We start from the raw sequence: 21,390 nt of genomic DNA, 5'->3' as shown, positions 1-21,390 counted from the left end.
AAAAGTGGTATCGGTGCATCCCTATTAGCCATCACCATTTTGTCTGTCTGTGTCTAGAAGCCCCACAGGATCTTAGCTCGGTCATTCTCCACCCCTCTTGGGGGTGTCTCCTATTTTGATCTCATGACTTCCAGGCCATATTTGGCACAGATGTTTCTCTATACTATGGCAGCCACTTGGTTGTGGAGTTCCATGTATGCCCTGCCAGCTAGCATCTTACACCCTGCTGTTATGTGCTGAATTGTCTCAGGGGCTTCTTTACACAGCCTGCACCTGGGGTTTTGCCTGGTGTGGTAGAGCCTCATGGTGCTGGACTTGGGGTGAAACCCTCCATGCATTGTCAGGAGCTTCCTTGTCTTGATGTCAGTGGCTTCTATCTCCTCCTTTGGCCATCTTATTATTCCAGCAGGGTACCTGATCATGGGCAGGGCATAGATGTTGATAGCCTCAGACAGCTGAGACTGCAACACCAGGTTGACCAACCTGTGCACTGCCTGTATTGATTACAAGAAGGCCTATGACTCAGTGCCTCACACCTGGATCCTGGAATGCCTAGACCTATACAAGACCAACAGGGCCCTGAGAGCCTTTATCAGGAAGTCAATGGGGATGTGGTGGAGAACATTAAGCCCATAGCACAAGTCACCGTCAAGTGCGGGATCTTCCAAGGAGATGCTCTGTCCCCACTGCTGTTCTGCATAGGCCTGAACACCCTCAGTGAGATAATTGACAAGACTGGTTACGGATACCGACTACAGAATAAGATAAGATAAAATAAGATAAGATAACATGTCTGTGAAGGTTCTCAGTCATCCAGGTCATCGTAGTCAAAGGAGCTTGCAAAGAAAAGTGTCTGGACTTCTTTAAGTTGCTTGAAGACGTTTCACCTCTCATCCGAGAAGCTTCTTCAGTTCTAAGGTCAAATGGTGGGGAGTCCCAGATTTGAACCTAGTGGGAGTATCCCCCTGCAGAGGGACAAAAGGACCCCCTGATGATCCTCTAATCGCCTGAGCCAAGGTGTGAAACTGGGTGTGGGTCCCAATCAGCCAGGGTTTCGGGTGCGCTCATTGTGAAACCTGGCCCCACCTTATCATGCGAATTCCTGAGGTCAGATGGCCCAGGATGTGAATGGGTGTTAAGGCGTCTGGAAAGGGAACCTTTGTCCTTAAGATGCAGATGGACTGCTTCACAGACTTAACAATGTGGTGTATGCTGTACAGTGCAGCGAGGAATGCCCAGACCTCTACATTGGAGAGACCAAACAGCCACTTCACAAGCGCATTGTACAACATAGAAGAGCCACCTCCACAGGACAAGACTCTGTGAAGCAGTCCATCTGCATCTTAAGGACAAAGGACACTCTTTTCAGGATGCCAATGTTCACATTTTGGACAGAGAGGACAGATGGTTTGAAAGAGGAGTGAAAGAAGCCATCTATGTCCACTGTGAGCGACCATTTTTGAACAGAGGCGGTGGTTTACGACACCAACTGTCTGCCATCTATAATCCAGTTTTGAGTTCCCTCCCCAGAAGCCTTAACACCCACTCACATCCTGGGCCATTTGACCTCAGGAATTCGCATGATAAGGTGGGGCCAGGTTTCACAATGAGCGCACCCGAAACCCTGGCTGATTGGGACCCACACCCAGTTTCACACCTTGGCTCAGGCGATTAGAGGATCATCAGGGGGTCCTTTTGTCCCTCTGCAGGGGGATACTCCCACTAGGTTTAAATCTGGGACTCCCCACCATTTGACCTTAGAACTGAAGAAGCTTCTTGGATGAGAGGTGAAACGTCTTCAAGCAACTTAAAGAAGTCCAGACGCTTTTCTTTGCAAGCTCCTTTGACTAAGATAAGATAACCTTTATTAGTCCCACACTTGGGAAATTTGTTTTGGCACAGAAGAAAATGGACAGTGCAAATGTTATATAGCAAAAATTAGAATACAATACAAATAATATACTGTACACAACTGTACAGAATAAAATAAAATACTATATACAGTAGAATAAAATAGAATAAAATATGCAATAGGATAAAAGTAGAATACAAATGCTATATACAACTGAGTAAAAATACAACTTTGTCAGAGAAGAGTATTGCACTTAGTCTTATTGCACATGTGTGGATGTGTGTGTTTGATCAGCTGCAAAAGTCTTTGTTGTGGAGTGTGACAGCAGTGGGGAGGAAAGACCTGCAAAATCTCTCCGTCCCATATTGTGGGTGCCGCAGCTGCCACCGAAGGAGCTGCTCAGTGCTGTCAGAGTCTCCTGCATGGGGTGGGTTATGTTGTCCAACAGGAATTAAAGCTTAGCCACCATTCTCCTGTCACTCACCGCCTCCCCTGGGTCCAGAGGGCATCCTAGAACAGAGCTGGCCCTGCGCATCAGCCTGTTCAGTCTCTTCCTGTCCCCGGCAGAGATGTTGCCGCTCCAGCAGACCACACCATAAAAGATGGCTGAGGCCACCACAGAGTCATGGAAGGTCTTCAGGAGTGGGCACTTAACTCCCAAAGACCTCAGTCTCCGCAGCAGGTATAGCCTGCTCTGCCCTTTCCTGTAGAGGGCGTCTGAATTATGAGTCCAGTCCAGTTTGTTGATCAGATGAACACCAAGGTACCTGTAGCTGTCTACAGCCTCAATGTCCATACCTTGGATGTTCAGTGGTTGCAGTGGAGGATGTTTGTGCCTGCGGAAGTTTACCACCAGCTCCTTGGTTTTACTAGTGTTGATCTGGAGCTAGTTCAGCTGGCACCAGTCCACAAAATCCTGGGTGAGTCCTCTGTACTCCTTGTCGTCCCCATCAGTGATGAGGCCGACTATTGCAGAGTCATCAGAGAACTTCTGCAGGAAGCACGGCATGGAGTTGTGGGGGAAGTCTGCATTGTAGATGGTGAAGAGGAATGGGGCCAGAACCATTCCCTGTGGTGCCCCCGTACTGCAGACAACCCCGTCTGACACACAGTCCTTCAGGACTGTGGGAAGAATGGTATTGAATGGAGCAGTTGTCATCCAATTACATAAAATTTAGTATAACTAACTGTGACCACTGTTGCTATCACGATATTACTTGGATATTAACCGGTTATTATTTTGGTAATTGAGTGGCAATAACTTTATTACATACTTGTTTCTACCTTGTCACCCTTACCTACAACTTTATTACTAAGCTGTATAAGAAAGTACAACCAATAACGCTACTGAATTAGGATAGACTGTGGGACTCCTGTGTCAGCTGTTGGTTACTGATAGGGCTAGCAGAATGCAGCTTTGACAATCATCTTTGCAAAAACACATATTCCATATTCCAGTCTACATGGTGACATGGTGATGTCATGAAAACTGTCAGACAGTGAGGTAAAAGCAATTTTCCACGCACACAGAGTGCACAGTTGGGATAAGATGTTGTTGACTTTAACTGAGGACAAAACTGCATGGTACCAACTACAGAATGGAGCAGTTGTCAGCCACCTCCTGTACATGGATGACATCAAGCTGTATGCCAAGAGTGAACGAGACATCGATTCACTGAGCCACACAACCAGGATATACAGCAATGATATCGGAATGTCATTCAAACTGGAGAAATGTAGTCGGATGATAACAAAGAGAGGGAAGGTAGTAAGAACTGAGGGGATCAAACTACCAGAAAGCAACATTGCAGACATTGGGGACAGCTACAAGTACCTGGGGGATCCCACAGGCAAATGGGAACCATGAAGAGGCGCTAGAAAAGCTGCAACCACCAAGTACCTGCAGAGGGCAAGGCAAGTCATGAGAAGTCAGTTGAATGGTAAGAACAAGATCTGGGCTATCAACAACTATGCCCTGCCCGTCAGGTACCCTGTTGGGATAATAAGCTGGCCAAAGGAGGAGATAGAAGCCACTGACATCAAGACAAGGAAGCCCCTGACCATGCATGGAGGGTTTCACCCCAAGTCCAGCACCCCGAGGCTGTACGCTAAGCGGAAGGAAGGAGGCCAGGGACTCGTGAGTGTCAGCACCATAGTCCAGGATGAGACAACGAACATCCACGAATAGGTCACAAAGATGGCCCCAACTGACAGCGTGCTCAGTGAATACCTCAGGCAGCAGAAACCCAAGAAAGAGGAGGAAGGAACGAGGAACCATCATGGAAGGACAGGCAACTGCACGGTGTGCACCACCGGCAGATAGCGGAGGTGGCTGATATCCAGAAATCCTACCAGTGGCTGGACAAAGCTAGACTGAAAGACAGCACAAAGGCACTAATCGTGGCAGCACAGGAACAAGCTCTGAGCACAAGATCAATAGAGGCTGGGGTCTTTCACACCAAGCAAGTCCCCAGTTGCAGGCTGTGTAAAGATGCTCCAGAGACAATCCAGCACATAACAGCAGGGTGCAAGATGCTAGCAGGCAAGGCATACATGGAACGCCATAACCAAGTGGCCGGCATAGTATACAGGAACATCTGTGCCAAGTATAACTTGGAAGTCATGAGATCAAAATGGGAGACTCCCCCAGAGGGGTGGAGAATGACCAAGCTAAGATCCTGTGGGACGTCCAGATACAGATGGACAAAATGGTGATGGCTAACCAACTGGACATAGTGGTGGTAGACAAACAGAAGAAGACGGCTGTAGTGATAGATGTAGCGGTTCCCAATGACAGCAACATCAGAAAGAAGGAACACGAGAAGCTTGAGAAATACTAAGGACTCAGAGAAGAGCTCGAGAAAATGTGGAGGGTGAAGGTAACAGTGGTCCCGTTGTTAATCGGAGCAATAGGTGCAGTGACTCCCAAACTAGACGAGTGGCTCCAGCAGATCTCAGGGACAACATCGGAGATCTCTATAGAGTGCAGTCCTAGGAACAGCTAAGGTACTGCGCAGGACCCTCAAGCTCCCAGAGGACCCAAGCTTGAAGGATAGGCCACCCGCAGAAGCGGGGATATATATACACCCTCCACATTATTTTTTTTTCAGTAATTATATTTGAGACGACTGGAATCCAGCAGTCTGATTTTTGTGTTTATTTGTCTTTTCTCAAGGCGCTCCAGTTTAGTTATCACCACCAAAATCTTCTGGGGTGGAAAGTAAGTATTCATTGTCTTTTCTAAAAGTATGCATGTTTTCTCTCTCAGGTTGCCCACTCATCTCACTTTCTATGATGATGATGATTAATTATAAGAGAATGGTGCTGACAGATAGATACAACTATCTAGACCTTGAAGGCAATTATCAGAATCAAAATCAAAATCCTTAATAATCCCTAAGGAAATTAGACAAGAAGAACAGCAACAGACTGAACTAACTTAATTGATACAACATGTAACAAAGTTACCAAGTGTGAGAAATAGCTCCTATGTGTGCAAGTAGCTTGATTATAAATGTCCAGAATATTACAGGAACTACATATATATGATTGACATTTTAAGATAAGATAAGGTAAGAAAAGATAAGATAAGATAAGATGACCTTTATTAGTCCCACAGGTGGGAATTTTGTTTTGTTACAGCAAAAGTGCAAAGTTATGTAGCAGAAATTAGAAAACACTGAAGTGGAATAAAATACTATATACAATAGAATAAAATAGAATACAAATGCTATATCCAACTGAGTAAGAAAATACAAAAGTACAACTTTGTCAGAAAAAGAATTGCACATATTGCACTTATTGCACATGTGTGGGTTTGATCAGCTGCAAAAGTCTTTGTTGTAGAGTCTGACAGCAATAGGGAGGAAAGACCTGTGAAATCTCTCCATCCCACATTGTGGGTGCTGCAGCCTGCCACTGAAGGAGCTGCTCAGTGCTGTCAGAGTCTTAGCCACCATTCTCCTGTCACTCACCACCTCCACTGGGTCCAGAGGGCATCCTAGAACAGAGCTGGCCCTGCGGATCAGCCTGTTCAGTGTCTTCCTGTCCCCGGCAGAGATGCTGCCGCTCCAGCAGACCACACCATAAAAGATGGCTGAGGCCACCACAGAGTCATAGAAGGTCTTCAGGAGTGGGCCCTTCACTCCAAAAGACCTGAGTCTCTGCAGCAGGTACAGCCTGCTCTGCCCTTTCCTGTAGAGGGCGTCTGAATTATGAGTCCAGTCCAGTTTATTGTTCAGATGAACACCATGGTACCTGTAGCTGTCCACAGCCTCAATGTCCATACCTTGGATGTTCAGTGGTTGCAGTGGAGGATGTTTGTGTCTGCGGAAGTCTACCACCAGCTCCTTGGTTTTACTAGTGTTGATCTGGAGCTAGTTCAGCTGGCACCAGTCCACAAAGCCTTATGTCAGTTCTCTGTACTCCTTGTCGTCCCCATCAGTGATGAGGCCGACTATTGCAGAGTAATCAGAGAACTTCTGCAGGAAGCACTGGCTGGAGTTGTGGGAGAAGTCTGCAGTGTAGATGGTGAAGAGGAACAGAGCCAGAACTGTTCCCTGTGGGGCCCCCGTGCTGCAGACGACCCTGTCCGACACACAGCCCTGAGTTCTCACATACTGTGGTCGGTCGGTGAGGGAGTCCAGAATCCATGTAGTGAGGTGATGGTCCACTCCTGAGTAGGGATGGGTATTGTTTAGGTTTTATCCGATACCAGTACCAAACCGGTACTTTTGAAATGGTGCTGGTGCTTAAACGGTGCTCGAACTGGTGCTTAAAGAATGGAAGACACAAACTTGTCCTAAAACCTCTCATTTTTAGCTGTTTTTTTGTAAACAGATAACAATGTTAGCCTTTTCTGCAGCTATAGGGGATTTATGGTATCACTCTTGGCTGGAAGGAGTGCTTAATCAATGGAAAAAACACAAACTTTGTCCAAAAACCTCTCATGTTTAGCTGTTTTCCACTGTTTTCTTTGGTCATTTTTGCCTTTTTGGCCAGGGTGAAGGAAGTATCTGCCATCAAACAAGAAGATAGCCGCATGTAACTATGACGTGTTTGCTAGTTCACCTTACATGCATTAATTTAATAACGTGGTTAGCCTACTCAGCGTAATTACACACGAACAACATTAAGCTACTCACGCAGAGAAGAACGGCTGCTGCTGCCATCATCATCCATCATCATTTCTGCTACACTGGCAGGGCTAGGGGCCAGGACTCTCCTCTTCGGGTTTTTGGGGGATGTTGCTAACTCTGGGTCAAATAACAAGCACCACACCCGCAGTAGATGTGCTCGGTGTGAGGTCTCACAGCAAACTATCAAATATGGTGCATTTCTCGGCTTTTAAAAAACGCTATGCGTCGCCAGGTGTTTCATCAGATTCAAGGTGTTACCTCCTTTGCACAGTATCACCTTAAAGAGAGAGGGAACGATGTAGGAGGTGGATGACGGCATCGTCCGCTCCAATGCCAGGTTGGTAGGCAAACTGAAGTGGGTCCAGTGATGAGCTCATCAGGTGCCGAAGGGTCTTCATCATTCGTTTTACTCTAAACTGTAAAACTTTATTTGTTATTTTCACAGTAAATGCAACTATTACACTGTGTACTGTGCATCAGATAAAATTGTAGCAGGAATGACTTCCTGTGTTGTTCAGTTGTGCATTTGCTTAATCTCAGCCTCTCACTGAACATGCTCCAATGACTGGCTAATAGTTATTGAGTGGGTGGAAGGTATTGTCCAGCATTGTCTTTATCTTGGACAACATCTGCCTCTCCAACACCTCACAGTAATGGAGGCTGGAGTCCAGTTCTATCTCCACAAGATTAGTAGCTTTGCGGATCAGTTTATGGAGTCTGTTGATATCTGCAAACTTTAACCAGCTACCCCAGCATGCAACAGCATGGGAAAAAGGCAAATACTTTTCCAAGGCTATCTAATCTATCTGTAGTGTTGTTAAAAAGTACTATGTTAAATTTTGAATTTAATTTATTATGGGTTTTTTTTCAGAGCAGAAATGGAGAGAGGATTATCTAGAAAACATATACTTGAAGGTAAGATTATTAGCTACAACTGTGAATTTAAAATCTTTTCCCCCAGTATGCAAACATTGATCGTTTGCATACTGGGGACATAGTTTTGTTTTCTTCTTTATCACCAATTACGTTTTTAGTGTGTTTTTCAAAGAAAAGCAATTAATAATTAGGTGAGAATTAGATGCTTGAAAATGAGGGAAAAACATTTTCTAAGCATGGAAAATAAAAATATTGGTTTGTTGAGTGTCTCCAGCACCAGACCTGGGTTTAATTGCATTTTAGAAAATAGCGGAAACTATTTTTAAACATATATGTTTTAAATTTTTAAATAAATGATTTAGTCAGCATTTTAGCTGTGATTATGTTAGATTATCCAGTTGTACATAACAGTGGGAATAGGTTTGTCTACAATTTTTGTACATAGACCCATAAATGCTTGTGAATTTTTTTTTATTTAATCCACTGAAATCGAGCAGACAGTCTACACTTGATTTGTATCTTTCTGGATTAATTTTAAATCTCTTGTCAAAACATGCCTTGACCTAAATATTAGAATAGTTTCTTAGCAGGATAGACTTAAAATGACGTCTGATGATTTGAAAAGATACGTAATGTCTGAAAGCTGGAAATAGAGTTTAACTAGTATCTTTTTTTTTTTTTTTTTTTTTTTTTTTTTTTTTTTGCCTGTCCCATTTGGTTCTTTAGCCGTCAGAATTGTTGTCTGAAGACCAACAAGGATACCCAATGGATTTATTTTGCCAAATGGATCATCATGGCATTGCCATATTGCCGTATTGGTCCATTTGATCGACCTTTGTTTTTATTATTTATTTTATTTTATTTTCAGTTGTTACAGACGGGACAGACATGAGTGAGGGATAGGAAAGGGAGAAAGAAAGAGGAAGGGAAAGAAAAACAGAAGGGGAGAGGGACAGTGAGAAAGGGGGGGGAAAAAATATCTCCGGGATCACCTGTTGAGAGAAAAAGAATAGAAAACAAGCAAAAAAAACAAAACAAAGCAACATACTATACACAACACCATCGCATTAATCTAGCTAAGTGTAAACAGCAGTAAATACTAAATATTGAATGTTGTTGTGCAGCACGCAGGACAGACAGCGCACAATGTGCTTTGAAGTAGCAGCCAAGAAAGGTGTGATTTCAGTCTACGAACAGTGAACACCCGTGTGCACACCTGTGTGGATCGGCGCGCTTGTATTCAAATGGTTTCCCCATGTAATGGTCTGCAAGAGGATGTAGAGAGCCATAGCCCTGTCCCCCAGGGCATGAAGCAGGCATGGAGGAGATCCAGGCCCCAGACATTCAGAGGCCCCAGAGTGCAAGAGCCCAAGGAGGACCACCGGAGGGGCATCCGTGCCACCTTCATGGGAAGGGCTGAGGATCCCCAGACGAGGGGTCACCCAGTAGCCACCGGGCAGAAGCTAGAGGGGGCTGCACCGGCGTGCCCGCCGGCTCCGCCGGCAGCCACCGGGAGTGAGCTGGCACATGACCTGAGCGCCCAGCCCCGGACACCAAGAACCAACAATGCACCGACCCCTGAGGGCATCAGTCACCGGCAGGGAGTGTGGTGAGGGGAGATAGGCCTCCACACTTGGAGGGCCTGGGAGTTCCCAGAGAGGTGGAGTCTAAGACCCGACCTGACATATAGACACAGACAAACAGGCACACACAGACACAGACATGCATTCCCACCCTCATGCACACATATACAAACACTCAGCACTCACCCAACGTAGGAATAAACGTAAATGGACATGTACACACAATCACACTCCCCAAACATACTCTATACCCCGGGTCCAGGTATCCTCGCCCCCAGAGGGGGAAACGGCACCCAGACCCAAGAGATGTTACCCTTCCCTCCGGGGTGGAGGCAAGCAGACCGCCCCAGGCTCGGCAGCAGCAGGGAGGCCAATCGGACAGCCAGCATCTCTTCCCAGCCCCCCCGCCCCGATGGCTAGTAGAGAACGGGGGTGTGTTAAGACCCCATACCTCCCTCCTCCCGCTCAAGTGTAGTGTTGCTGCGTGTTGCTCTAAAGTGTATTTAAAACAAGGGAGAGCATGGTGCTGCTGCCAGAGAGCAGCAGGTGTTAGCACGGCCCCTCCCGAGAACCCTCAAGGTCTACATGGATTTAAAATTGAGAGGTGGGCACCGGCGCCAGAGGTAGGTTTGAATACACAGACCGTCTACTGGATGCCGTTAACGTGCCCACCCTCAAGGCCCTATATATATATATATATATATATATATATATATATGTGTGTGTTATGAGAGTGTAAGTAATGTGGATGTCTAAGTTGTGAGATAAAATTGAGGCACAGGTGGCCAGAAGAGGACGGGGGGGGGGGGGGGGGGGGGGAATGTCTCCCCTGCACCCTGGTGACACACCCACACCCCAAGGCCCTACCTGTGTGGGTGGGTGTGGTGGAGCGGGAAGAGGGAGGTAGCCGGGGATGGGGAGGAAAAGAAGGTAGGGGAGGTGTCCCTCCCTAGGGCCAGCTCCCCCGCTGACCCCAGTAGGCACCCCCGTCCTCTGGTATCCACCAAGGCAAGGGAGCCCAGGCCCATCCAGACCGGGGCCTATGGCAGCAACACTGCCAAGCCCCACAGGACCCGGGGCAGCCCACCCTACCCCACCGCAGAGGAAACTGTACCCACCCCAACATTCAATCATCTCCCAGACTACACAAGACAAAGACACCCAGGTTAAGTTTATTCTCCACCTCTCCTATGTCTCTCCCCCACCTGCAGAGTGGACTCCTGCAAAGATGGAACAACCTCCCTGCCAGTTGAAGAGCCCCCTGGTTAGGCCGATGCACAAGAGGCCCCCTGCGCCAGGGCTGAGCCCCCGTGCACCCACCCGCCCACAACCTCGGCGACACACCGACGAGGACCGAAGCCCCCAAGGCCCAGCCAGAGCCCCAGCACGGAGGCGAAGCACCCCCGAACCCCAAACCCCCACGCCCGCCCCGGATCCACTCAGGGGCAGCCAGGCCACCAGGCCAGTAACCTACATCCGCCAGCACAGACCATCCTCCAGCCCCGCTGCACGCGGCCACGAGGAGAACAACCAGGAGAACAACCTCTGAGAGCGACCAGAGCCACTAATCAGGTTATGAACACAACCCCCGGGTTAAGCCCTCCAGGGATAACGTCTCTAGGGGTCCTCCAGGTGCCCTAAGCCCATCCCAACCTCCACATCAACCACAATAGCCAAGGCGGGACCAAACCACGACCCCCCACCCCCGCTAGGTGATGGAGCCGATCAAAGGAGCCCAGAGGGATTGATCTAATGTGGTGGCAGAGGCTATATCGAGACTAATGTGATCTATTAGATAGTTTCTATATTGGCTAGAATTAAGATTATTTTTATTTTTCCAGTTCATGAGGACCGTTTTCTTGGCGATGCATAGGGCAGTAAAAACCATGTGGACTGTATTAGTTTCTGTAGTGACATCATCCAAATTTCCCAATAAGCATACTAAAGGGGAGGTTGGAATTTTACATTTCAGACACTTTGATAAGTCTTCACATATCTCGTGCCAAAACTTCTGCACTGGTGGACAGAACCAAAGAGCGTGGATGTAATTGTCTGGTGTATTGCCTTGACAGTGTGAGCAGTTGTTGGCGGATGTAAAGCCCATCTTGAACATTCGATGACCTGTATAGTGCACTCTATGTAGTATTTTGTATTGTATTAATTGCAGATTGGGATTTTTAATCAATTTAAAGGTTTTTAAGCAAATCTGAGACCAGACGTTTTGGTCTAAGCTGACTGATAAATCTGCTTCCCACTTTGCAATAGGAAGGGATATTGACTCATCTATTTTAGAAAGTGTTCTGTATATTTTAGATAATAATTTGGGGGATTTAAGAGTAAGAAATTGAACCACACTTGGTGGTGTTTGTAATTCAACTTGACTGAGGTTAAATTTCTTTTTTACTATGGATTTAATTTATTGATATTCTAAAAATCTTTTCTTGTTGATCCCATATTGTGTAACTAGTCTGTCAAATGGAATAAATTCTGTTCCCTCTAATATATGTTCTAAGTATTTAATTCCTTTACAACTCCATTCTGGGAAATTTCATCATATTATTGTTTTGTAATATGTCAGGGTTATTCCAGATAGGTGTACATTTGCATGGGATTAATGAAGACTCCGTTATTTTTAGAAACTCCCACCATGCTGTCAGAGAAAAGCTGATGTTGATGCTTTTAAAGCATTCATGTCTTTTGATGTTTGAGCTAATAAATGGTAGGTCTGAAATCTCTAGATCATTGCATAGTGCCTGTTCAACATCTAGCCAGGGCTCATCTAAGAGGGTACATTTTAACCATACTGAGATGAACTGAAGCCTGTTGGCTAAGAAGTATTGGTGAAAATTAGGCAGATCTAATCCTCCTCTATCCTTGGTTCTTTGTAGCGTTTTTAAGCTGATACGCGGGGGTTTATCTTTCCAAAGGAATTTAGAAATATGTGAATCCAGAGATCTGAACCAATCTTGTGATGGTTTGTTAGGGATAATTAAAAATAAGTAATTTATTTTTGACAAGATCATCATTTTTATAGTGGCGACCCTTCCCATGAGTGATATGGGTAGAGATTTCCATCTAGTCAGATCGCCTTCTACTTTCTTTAGAAGTGGGATGTGGTTTAATTTAATTAAGTCTGAAAGCTTAGGAGAAACAATAATACCTAAATATTTAATATTTCCAGATTGTAGTGGGGCAGAAGAAGAATTATGGAAGGAGCAGTTAATGGGAAGAACTGTAGATTTTGGCCAGTTAATTGAATAATCTGAAACTCTTGAAAACCAGTTTATTAGAGTAATTACCTCAGAGAGGTTGATTTGTGAGTTTTGCAGAAAAAGCAACACATCATCTGCATAGAGACTGATTTTATGTTCTACGTTCATACATTTTATGCCCTTAATTGTTGTAGCCTGTCTAAATGCTGCTGCTAGAGGTTCGATAAAAATTGCAAAAAGTGAAGGGGAGAGTGGGCATCCCTGTCTGGTGCCCCTCAGGAGACAAAAGCTGGAGGATGTCTGGTCATTTGTTCTGATACGAGCTGTTGGGGAATTGTATAATATTCTTATCCAATTTATGAAAGAGTTTCCAAAACCAAATTTGTGTAAAGTTGCAAATAAAAATTTCCAGTTAACTCTGTCAAATGCTTTTTCTGCATCTAGAGATAATATTATGGTTTCAATGTTTTTATTGTATGAGTAGTCTATTAAATTAAGTAATCTATGAGTGTTTGTTGAGGAGTGCCGACCTTTTATGAAACCAGTTTGGTCAGGATGAATTAAGAGGGGGGTTATTTTCTCTAATCTCTTTGAGAGAGCTTTGCAGATTATTTTAAGGTCTACATTTATAAGGGCTATTGGACGATAACTTGATGGAAATAAAGGGTCTTTTCCTGGTTTTAGCAGGAGACTAATGTTGGCAGAATTCATATTTGGTGGTAGTCTGCCATTTTTCTCGATTTCCTGCAACATTCCATGGAATACTGGTGCCAAAATTGTCCAGAATTCTTTGTAGAATTCTGCAGGAAAGCCGTCTGGACCTGGAGCCTTATTATTGGGCATACTTATCAGGGCTTCCTGGAGTTCATCTGGCGTCAGTGGCGAATCCAGTGCCATTGCTTGACTGTCTAGTAATTTTGGAAGAGTTACGTTGTCAAGAAACAAATCAATTTCATTTTTAGACGGGTTTATTTGTGGTGAATATAAAGTTTCATAGAAATCCCTAAAAATGTTGTTTATTCTTCTAGGGTCATATATTGTGTTCCCCGATAAATCTTTAGTAGCACATATAGTTGTTTTTTCTTTATTTATTTTTAACTGGTTTGCTAGAAATCGACCTGATTTGTTACTGTGTTCAAAATTCTGCAAGCGAAGTCTTTGTACAAGGAATTGTGTTTTTCTATTAATAATTTCATTTAATTCTAGTTTTGTTTTGCATATTTTGTTCATTATTTCTTGATCTTGGTGGAACGTGTAGGCTTCTTCTAAGGATTTGATGGTTTTTTCTAATTCCTGAATATTTTTGTTTTCTTCTTTCTTTTTGTGTGATGAGAAAGAAATTATTTTACCTCTCATCACAGCTTTTCCTGCTTCCCATAGAACAGAAGCAGATGTTCCGGGAGTGTCATTAAAGTCTAAATATGAAATCCATTCCTTTTTAAAATATTTAATAAAGTCTTCATCTTTAAGTAGTGATGTGTTAAATCTCCAGTTTTTACTTGGCGTAGTATTATTCTTGTGCATTAGTGTTAAAGATACAGGAGCATGATCGCTGACAGCTATAGGGTGAATCTCAGTGTCTGAAATGTCACTCAGCAGTGAGCTGCTGACCAAAAAATAATCCAGACGAGAGTAGGAGTGATGAACATGTGAGAAGAAAGTATATTCCTTACTGTTGGGGTGAAGGGAGCGCCATGCATCGCAAAGGCCATAGTCGCTCATATACTGTTTGATTATATTTGTGGTTTGCCAATTGCGCTGAGTTCCTGTTGTGTTGAGCCTATCCATTTCTTCATTTAGTCCAAGGTTGAGGTCGCCTCCAAGAATGAGTGTGCAATCAAGGTGTTCAGAGATTGCACTAAAAAATCCGTGGAAGAATGAGGGTTCATCAACATTTGGACCATATATACTTACAATACATAGTTTTTTGTTCAATATTGATAGTTTAATAATTAGAAATCTACCCTCTGGATCTATAACTGTATCGAGTACTGTAAAATTAACATTTTTATGTATTAAAATTGCTACTCCTCTTTGTCTAGAATTATAACAAGCTGCAAACACATTAGGAAACTCAGGTGTTTTAAGTTCGTTTAAACCTGTAACAGGGAGTTTAACTAGTATCAACTAGTCAGACGTTTCTGTCTCATGTCAGACTAGCAAAAATATATCTATACAATTAATGCACCCATTGCATAAGCTTGGTCCACATTGTTGTATTTGTTGTTATATATATATATATATATATATATATATATATATATATATATATATATATATATGTAGGAGGTTCACCAGAGAGGGAAGGTAGTCAGAACGGAGGGGATCAAACTACCAGAAGGCAACATTGCAGACATAGAGGACAGTTACAAGTACCTGGGGATCCCGCAGGCGAATGGGAACCATGAAGATGCCGCTAGGAAAGCTGCAACCACCAAGTCCTGAGGAGTCAGCTGAACGGTAAGAACAAGATCCGGGCTATCAACACCTACGCCCTGCCCGTGATCAGGTACCTGCTGGGGTAATAGGCTGGCCAAAGGAGGAGATCAAAGCCACTGACATCAAGACAAGAAAGCTCCTTACCATGCATGGAGGGTTTCACCCCAAGTCCACCACCCTGAGGCTGTACACTAAGCGGAAGTAAGGGGGCCGGGGACTGGTGAGTGTCAGCACCACAGTCCAGGATGAGACAAGGAACATCCACGAATACATCACGAAGATGGCCACAACTGACAGCGTGCTCAGTGAATACCTCAGGCAGCAGAAACCCAAGAAAGTGGAGGAAGGCGAGGAACCATCATGGAAGGACAGGCCCCTGCATGGTATATACCACCGGCAGATAGAGAAGGTGGCTGATATCCAGAAATCCTACCAGTGGCTGGACAAAGCTAGACTGAAAGACAGCACGGAAGCACTAATCATGGCAGCACAGGAACAAGCACTAAGCACAAGATCCATTGAGGCTGGGGTCTATCACAGGCAAGACCCCATGTGCAGGCTGTGTAAAGATGCTCCAGAGACAATCCAGCACATAACAGCAGGGTGTAAGATGCTAGCAGGCAAGGCATACATGGAACGCCATAACCAAGTGGCCGGCATAGTGTACAGAAACATCTGTGCTGAGTATAACCTGGAAGTCCCGGGGTCAAAATGGGAGACGACCCCAAGGGTGGTGGAGAATGACCGAGCTAAGATCCTGTGGGACTTCCAGTTACAAACGGACAAAATGGTGGTGGCTAACCAACCGGACATCGTGGTGGTAGACAAACACTAGAAGACGGCCGTAGTGATCGATGTAGCGGTTCCGAATGACAGCAACATTAGGAAGAAGGAACACGAGAAGCTTGAGAAATACCAAGGGCTCAGAGAAGAGCTCGAGAAGATGTGGAGGGTGAAGGTGATGGTGGTCCCAGTGGTAATCGGAGCACTAGGTGCAGTGACTCCCAAGCTGTCACTGCCAGCAGAGTGGCTGGAGCCACTCTGCTGGCGAGTGGCTCCAGCAGATCCCGGGAACAACAGCAGAGATCTCTGTCCAGAAGAGCACAGTCCTAGGAAGAGCTAAGATACTGCGCAGGACCCTCAAGCTCCCAGGCCTCTGGTAGAGGACCCGAGCTTGAAGGATTGACCGCACACAGGGGCGATTGGGGATTTTTATTTTTTTTATATATTAGTGCTGTCAAAATTAACACGTTAACGCAAATTAATCTGCCATCACGGTCAATGTGATTAAATTTTTTAATGCAGTAAACACATCTGGAGTGCAGAATGACTCAAAATCCCTGAAAAGTCTCTGTCAACGCATTTCGGGGGGTTTATCCAAGTAGAGTTACCTTCGCACATGCGCAAATGGGCAGTTGATCTTGTAGTGACGGGCAGCTGAAAAAACAGACTCAATATGAAAGATGATAAATGCACATCGGCCCTCTTGATAGGGAATTTGAATATCAAAAAAAATAACAAGATGGCACAGTCGACTGACATAAAGTATTATGCACATTGTGCAAGAAGGAATTTTCTTTTCACCAAAGCACTTCTAGCGTAAAATATCATATTGACGCGAAGCATACGTTAGCCGGGGATGCTGCTAGGACTTTGGCTAATGCGTCAACCTATTAATATCATTGAGAACACGTGAAAAAAGTAATAGTACACCTTGTGTCAAAATTTGATTGATGACCCTAGCCTTGACCTTTTGACCTTACCGGAAGTACTCCAGAAATGACTAATCGAATCCAGATGTGACTAATTTGATCCATATGCGTGACAAATTACATCCGGTGGGGGAGGTACTCCGGAAGTGACTAATTTGACGTGATGAATTGCATCCGGTGGGGGAGGTACTCCGGAAGTGACTAATTTGACGTGATGAATTGCATCCGGTGGGAAAATAAATTCTCTTTTGTCCAGAGAGGGAGGGGGTCGGTGGAGGGATGGTTGAGGAAAAGTTCAGGGACAATTCTGATCGAAGAGGGAGGGGGGTCATTCCAGGGGCATGAAAAGTTCAGGGGGGTAAAACAGCAGATTTCTGATGAGTCAGTGGAGATCAGAGCGCATGCTGCATAGAGAGACAGAATGATCGCAGCAGTTAGTTTTTCACAGACAAGAGTTGAACTCATAGTTTGAATTCTGTTTAGTACATTGTTTAAATGTTTCAGTCTCTATTATTAGCATCACTATTATGACAGAGATCTTGATAACCATTTTCACCTACAAATGTAACAATTTTCTTGGTAAAGACTGAGGCCTATTTCTTTTTACCATAGCGGCTTTAGATTCATTTTACTTTCTTATATTAACCTTATTACAGATGCAATAAAATAAAAACCTTTCAGATTATCTGACTAATAATGGATTGCATATATATAGTGCCTCAAATTTACAATTCCACTATTCATTCACACTCACATTCACACACTGGTGGAGGCAAGCTACACCAGTGCTTGTAATGAAAAAAGGACTTTTTATTGCTTGTAACCTACAGAGTAACATGCAAAGAATTTCATACAGACCGCCCACTCATCTCCTTGTATGTGTAAAATGTAACCCTTAGTAAAAAAAGGAACCACGCCCATATTCAGAACTCAATCCTATTTAGCATCCCAAATAATTTTATTAAAGCAATTTTACCCCTCTGTGGTAAAGAGTTTTCTTTTTTTTTAGAGTCCCTTTTACAACAGGTTTCCTCATTAGCAGAAGACTCTCAATAGACAGAAAAACAAACCGTAAAAGATAATTACATAGGGAAACTGCCTTTTTTAGCACACAACAAGAAGGAGTCAACAAACTGTGACCTATAAAAACAACCCCTCTAATCAATATTAGTATTTCTTAACGCTTGTAACCTAGCGAAGTACAGACAGCTGTGCAAAGAATTACATACACATTAAAACAATTTCACCCTCATTAGCAGAAAATGCTTGATAGACAGAAAAACACAACCCTAAAAGAAAACGGCCTTGTTTCACGCACACCGCGGGTCAAGAAAGAGTCAGACGACCGTCAGTTCATCCCAGTCAATTACCTCCAAGAGCTCGGGATGCTTCAACTTCTTCCGTCGGGTACCATAAGCGCATGAGAAAAAACCCAGAGAAATTATTATTTTTTAAGAGAGAGAGAGAGTCGATCAAATTTTTCTACAACTCGTTATACCACTCCGGGTCTGGAGGGGTGATATAGCATGGACCGGTTGGATGACTACGTCATGACCGGAAGTGTGGCAGGGACTTTCCCAGTAACCGGAAGCATACCAGGGACTTTCCCTTTGACCTTCATCCTGCTCCATGATCAACCATTAAATGTTTCCTAAATATTGCTGTAATGTAACAACAAAGTTAGTTTGTTAAGATCAGACAGGGGTCCGGTCCCAAAACATTCCTTACACATTCCCGCAGACTTGAGTTGTCACCGAATTAGCTTCTGTGGGACAAATAAGCTTCAGGGACTGACTTGTTTTTTAGAACTGACCTTTAGAGGCCTTTGACACTTGGATATTAGCTTTGTTTTTACCCAAAGAGAAATTTGACCCTCGGAAACTAATATCAGATAAAAACAGTGGCAAACAGTAACCACTTACCTCAACTTTGACTTTTTTTTTTCTCAGCCATTTATTCTGAAAAGAAATAAACATGTTACAAGGACAGATATGGACAGTTTCGAGACAATGCACATTGCAGAGTACATGAATGAGAAATAGGAATTACTCCTCTCTATACTTACACTCCTCCCTAACAAATGCCAAGTCATCATCTCCATATTGTGTGTATTTGTGTGTGGGTATTTTTCCCACTTTTCGAGTTTCATTGGAGTGTACTCAAGTGCACAAGATGGAAAACAGTGTATTAGTATGAGTCCCCGGTCTAGCTACGTCAAGATGCCATTCATTTAAGAGACTAATTTTTTTAATTTAAATTGTGCTAACTCACTTTGTTCAACACAGTAACATTAAAAATAAAACATATTAGAATTCATGTTTGTCTGACACAAGAACAACTCGAGCATCTTTTTCGGGAGCCGAACTAGGGCTTACAAGTTTGCCGTGCAAGGGTCCATACACTCCCACAGCGCAGACTTTGCTATCCGCACAGAGTGTTTCTGGTGTGGCTTAGGCAAAAGAGACATTACAGCGTGTTTCTCTGCTCCCAGTAAGCATGTCCGTTGTAGCCTGCGCTTTAAAAATGCCTCTTTGATTATTCAAACAGTGTTTTAAAATGTGACTCATTTGTTATCCAAAATATTTTATCTATGTTATTGATTTAAAAATATACACACACACATAGTATATATTTCACGTTTTTAGCTCAAACAGACTCTTGAGCATATTCATATAACAAAATCCACAATTGGCATAACCAGTCTGCACCCTAATGCACATCTTTGAACTGTATGTTAATCAGTACATGAAGTGTACCTCTGAAAAGAGTCTTTATCCATCATTTGTCAATCTACTGATTTGTTTTTTAACGTGACACCTGCAGTTTTCACAAACTGCGGATGATGAAATCCTCTTTATTTTAGAAAGTCTCTTTAAACTATCGCTGTTCCTACTTACTGAGTTCCCTAGCTACTTCTTTACTATGTGAATAAACTATTTGAACAAGATAGGTATCGTCGATTTAAAGACACATCTTAATTGAAGCAAACGAAAAAAATTTGGAATGAAATTTATGTGACTGTTCATCTAAAATCCAACAGAGAGTGAAAATCCAAGAGCTGCTGCAATCCTCTGCATTAATGATCTCTCTGTTTCTCTCTTGCTCTGTGTGTGTGTGTGTGTGCGCGCGCGCGCGCTCATAGAGGGGAGGTCACGACAGGAGCTTCCTGAGTTGACACGTATGAACCATAAAGTCAGTTTGGACTGAGGACTTCCCGAGCAGTTGTAAACATAGAAGTACATCAAGTCTTGACAAAATTACTTTTTATCTACTTCATGCACATTGCATGCACAACAATCCAAATCTCTGTATCACAATGGTTGCATTAAAATCATATTGCTTTATGGGGGCAATATCACAAATATTTATTAATTACCGTAGATCAATAATAGGGAAGAAAAAAAGGAGGAAAGAAGTGTCACTTCAACAATGCTACTGGGAGACAGAAGTCTTAACATGTGCTTTTAACAAAAGACTTAAAACACAAAAAAACTCTAATATCAGTTACAGCTGGTAAGATTTATTTTAAAAACCAGACTTTCACAGTCTGCATCTTTTACAGGGTTTTTTCTGCTTTTGTTCACTCCTAGTGTGATTAAAAAACAACAACCCACAGACATCCACAAACACAGAACCCACTAACTAAATAACTATTAGCTGCCCCCCCAAAGAATCAGCCAGTTGAATGAGAGAAATGCAATCCACTCGGGTCATCATGAACGTTGAAGGAGATGTGCTCCATAGTCAAACTTAAACTTATATTTGTCACGATCCTGGGTCTTATGACCCAGTGTTTTGAGTTTTAGTTCTTTTGATGTTTATAGTGTATGTTTAAGCTTATTAGGTTTCCTATGTTCATTTGCTTATCAGTTCCCCCTTGTGTTTTCAACCCCTGTGAAGTCTCCCTTGCCTTTCGTGTGTTTCATGTCTGTGTGTCTTATGTTGTCATGTCTGCGTCTCATTATATTTCCTGTTTTATTTTGAAGGGGTCCTGTGTTCCTATGTTCAATGTTTTTAGTGTTACTCTCTCCTTGTGACGTTGTTATGTTCATGTGTGTCAGCTGTTTCTCTGTGTGTTCCCACTTCCCTCATTATCCTCCTGTGTGTATTTAGTCCGTGTGCTTTCAGTCATTCTTTGTCAGGTCGTCTGCTCATCCATGTCACAACTTCAGGTATCTATGTCAGTTCACCATGTTTAAGGTTTTTTTCATGTTTAGTTTTAGTTCACCCAGTTTAGGTTATTGTTTAGTTTCACCACTGCCCTTTTCTTTGTACCCTTTTTGCTAGCCTCAATAAACGGCTTGTTTTTTGTTGAATCCAAGCCACGTTCAGTTTTTGGTCTGCATTTGAGTCCTCTTTTGCAAACACATACAGTCTGCCCCAGCCAGACAGTGACAATATTTCTTTAACTTACATCCTATGTTCTATTTAAATCCAGCTTCCCTTTATGGTTTCATGGAAAATTGGTTAAACCATTGCTCAATGATTGATCTGGATGACGGCATATAATTCTGATGAAAAGGAAACTGACCCCGTAACTAATTGTAAGCACTTTGCAGCTGACTCGAGGGCTAGTGG

General features: G+C 43.5%; 1 protein-coding gene and 1 pseudogene across 1 annotated transcript in view; both read left to right on the top strand.

The window, feature by feature from the left end:
• Window positions 1-21,390, top strand: part of LOC102794584 (voltage-gated potassium channel subunit beta-2-like) — a 235,649-nt gene that overhangs the window by 117,301 nt on the left and 96,958 nt on the right. The window contains exons 7-8 of the mRNA XM_087833517.1: window positions 5,028-5,072; window positions 7,862-7,905. Of these exons, the coding sequence (XP_087689643.1) occupies window positions 5,028-5,072; window positions 7,862-7,905 (89 nt within the window). The remainder of the gene's footprint in view (window positions 1-5,027; window positions 5,073-7,861; window positions 7,906-21,390) is intronic.
• Window positions 3,380-4,774, top strand: LOC148096952 (uncharacterized; annotated as a pseudogene).

Source organism: Neolamprologus brichardi, chromosome 20, assembly GCF_056152115.1.
Source record: "Neolamprologus brichardi isolate AB-2024 chromosome 20, ASM5615211v1, whole genome shotgun sequence".
In the NCBI taxonomy this organism is placed as follows: Eukaryota; Metazoa; Chordata; class Actinopteri; order Cichliformes; family Cichlidae; genus Neolamprologus; species Neolamprologus brichardi.
The sequence above is the reverse complement of the archived record's forward strand: the minus strand, read 5'-3'. Positions and strand labels throughout refer to the sequence as shown.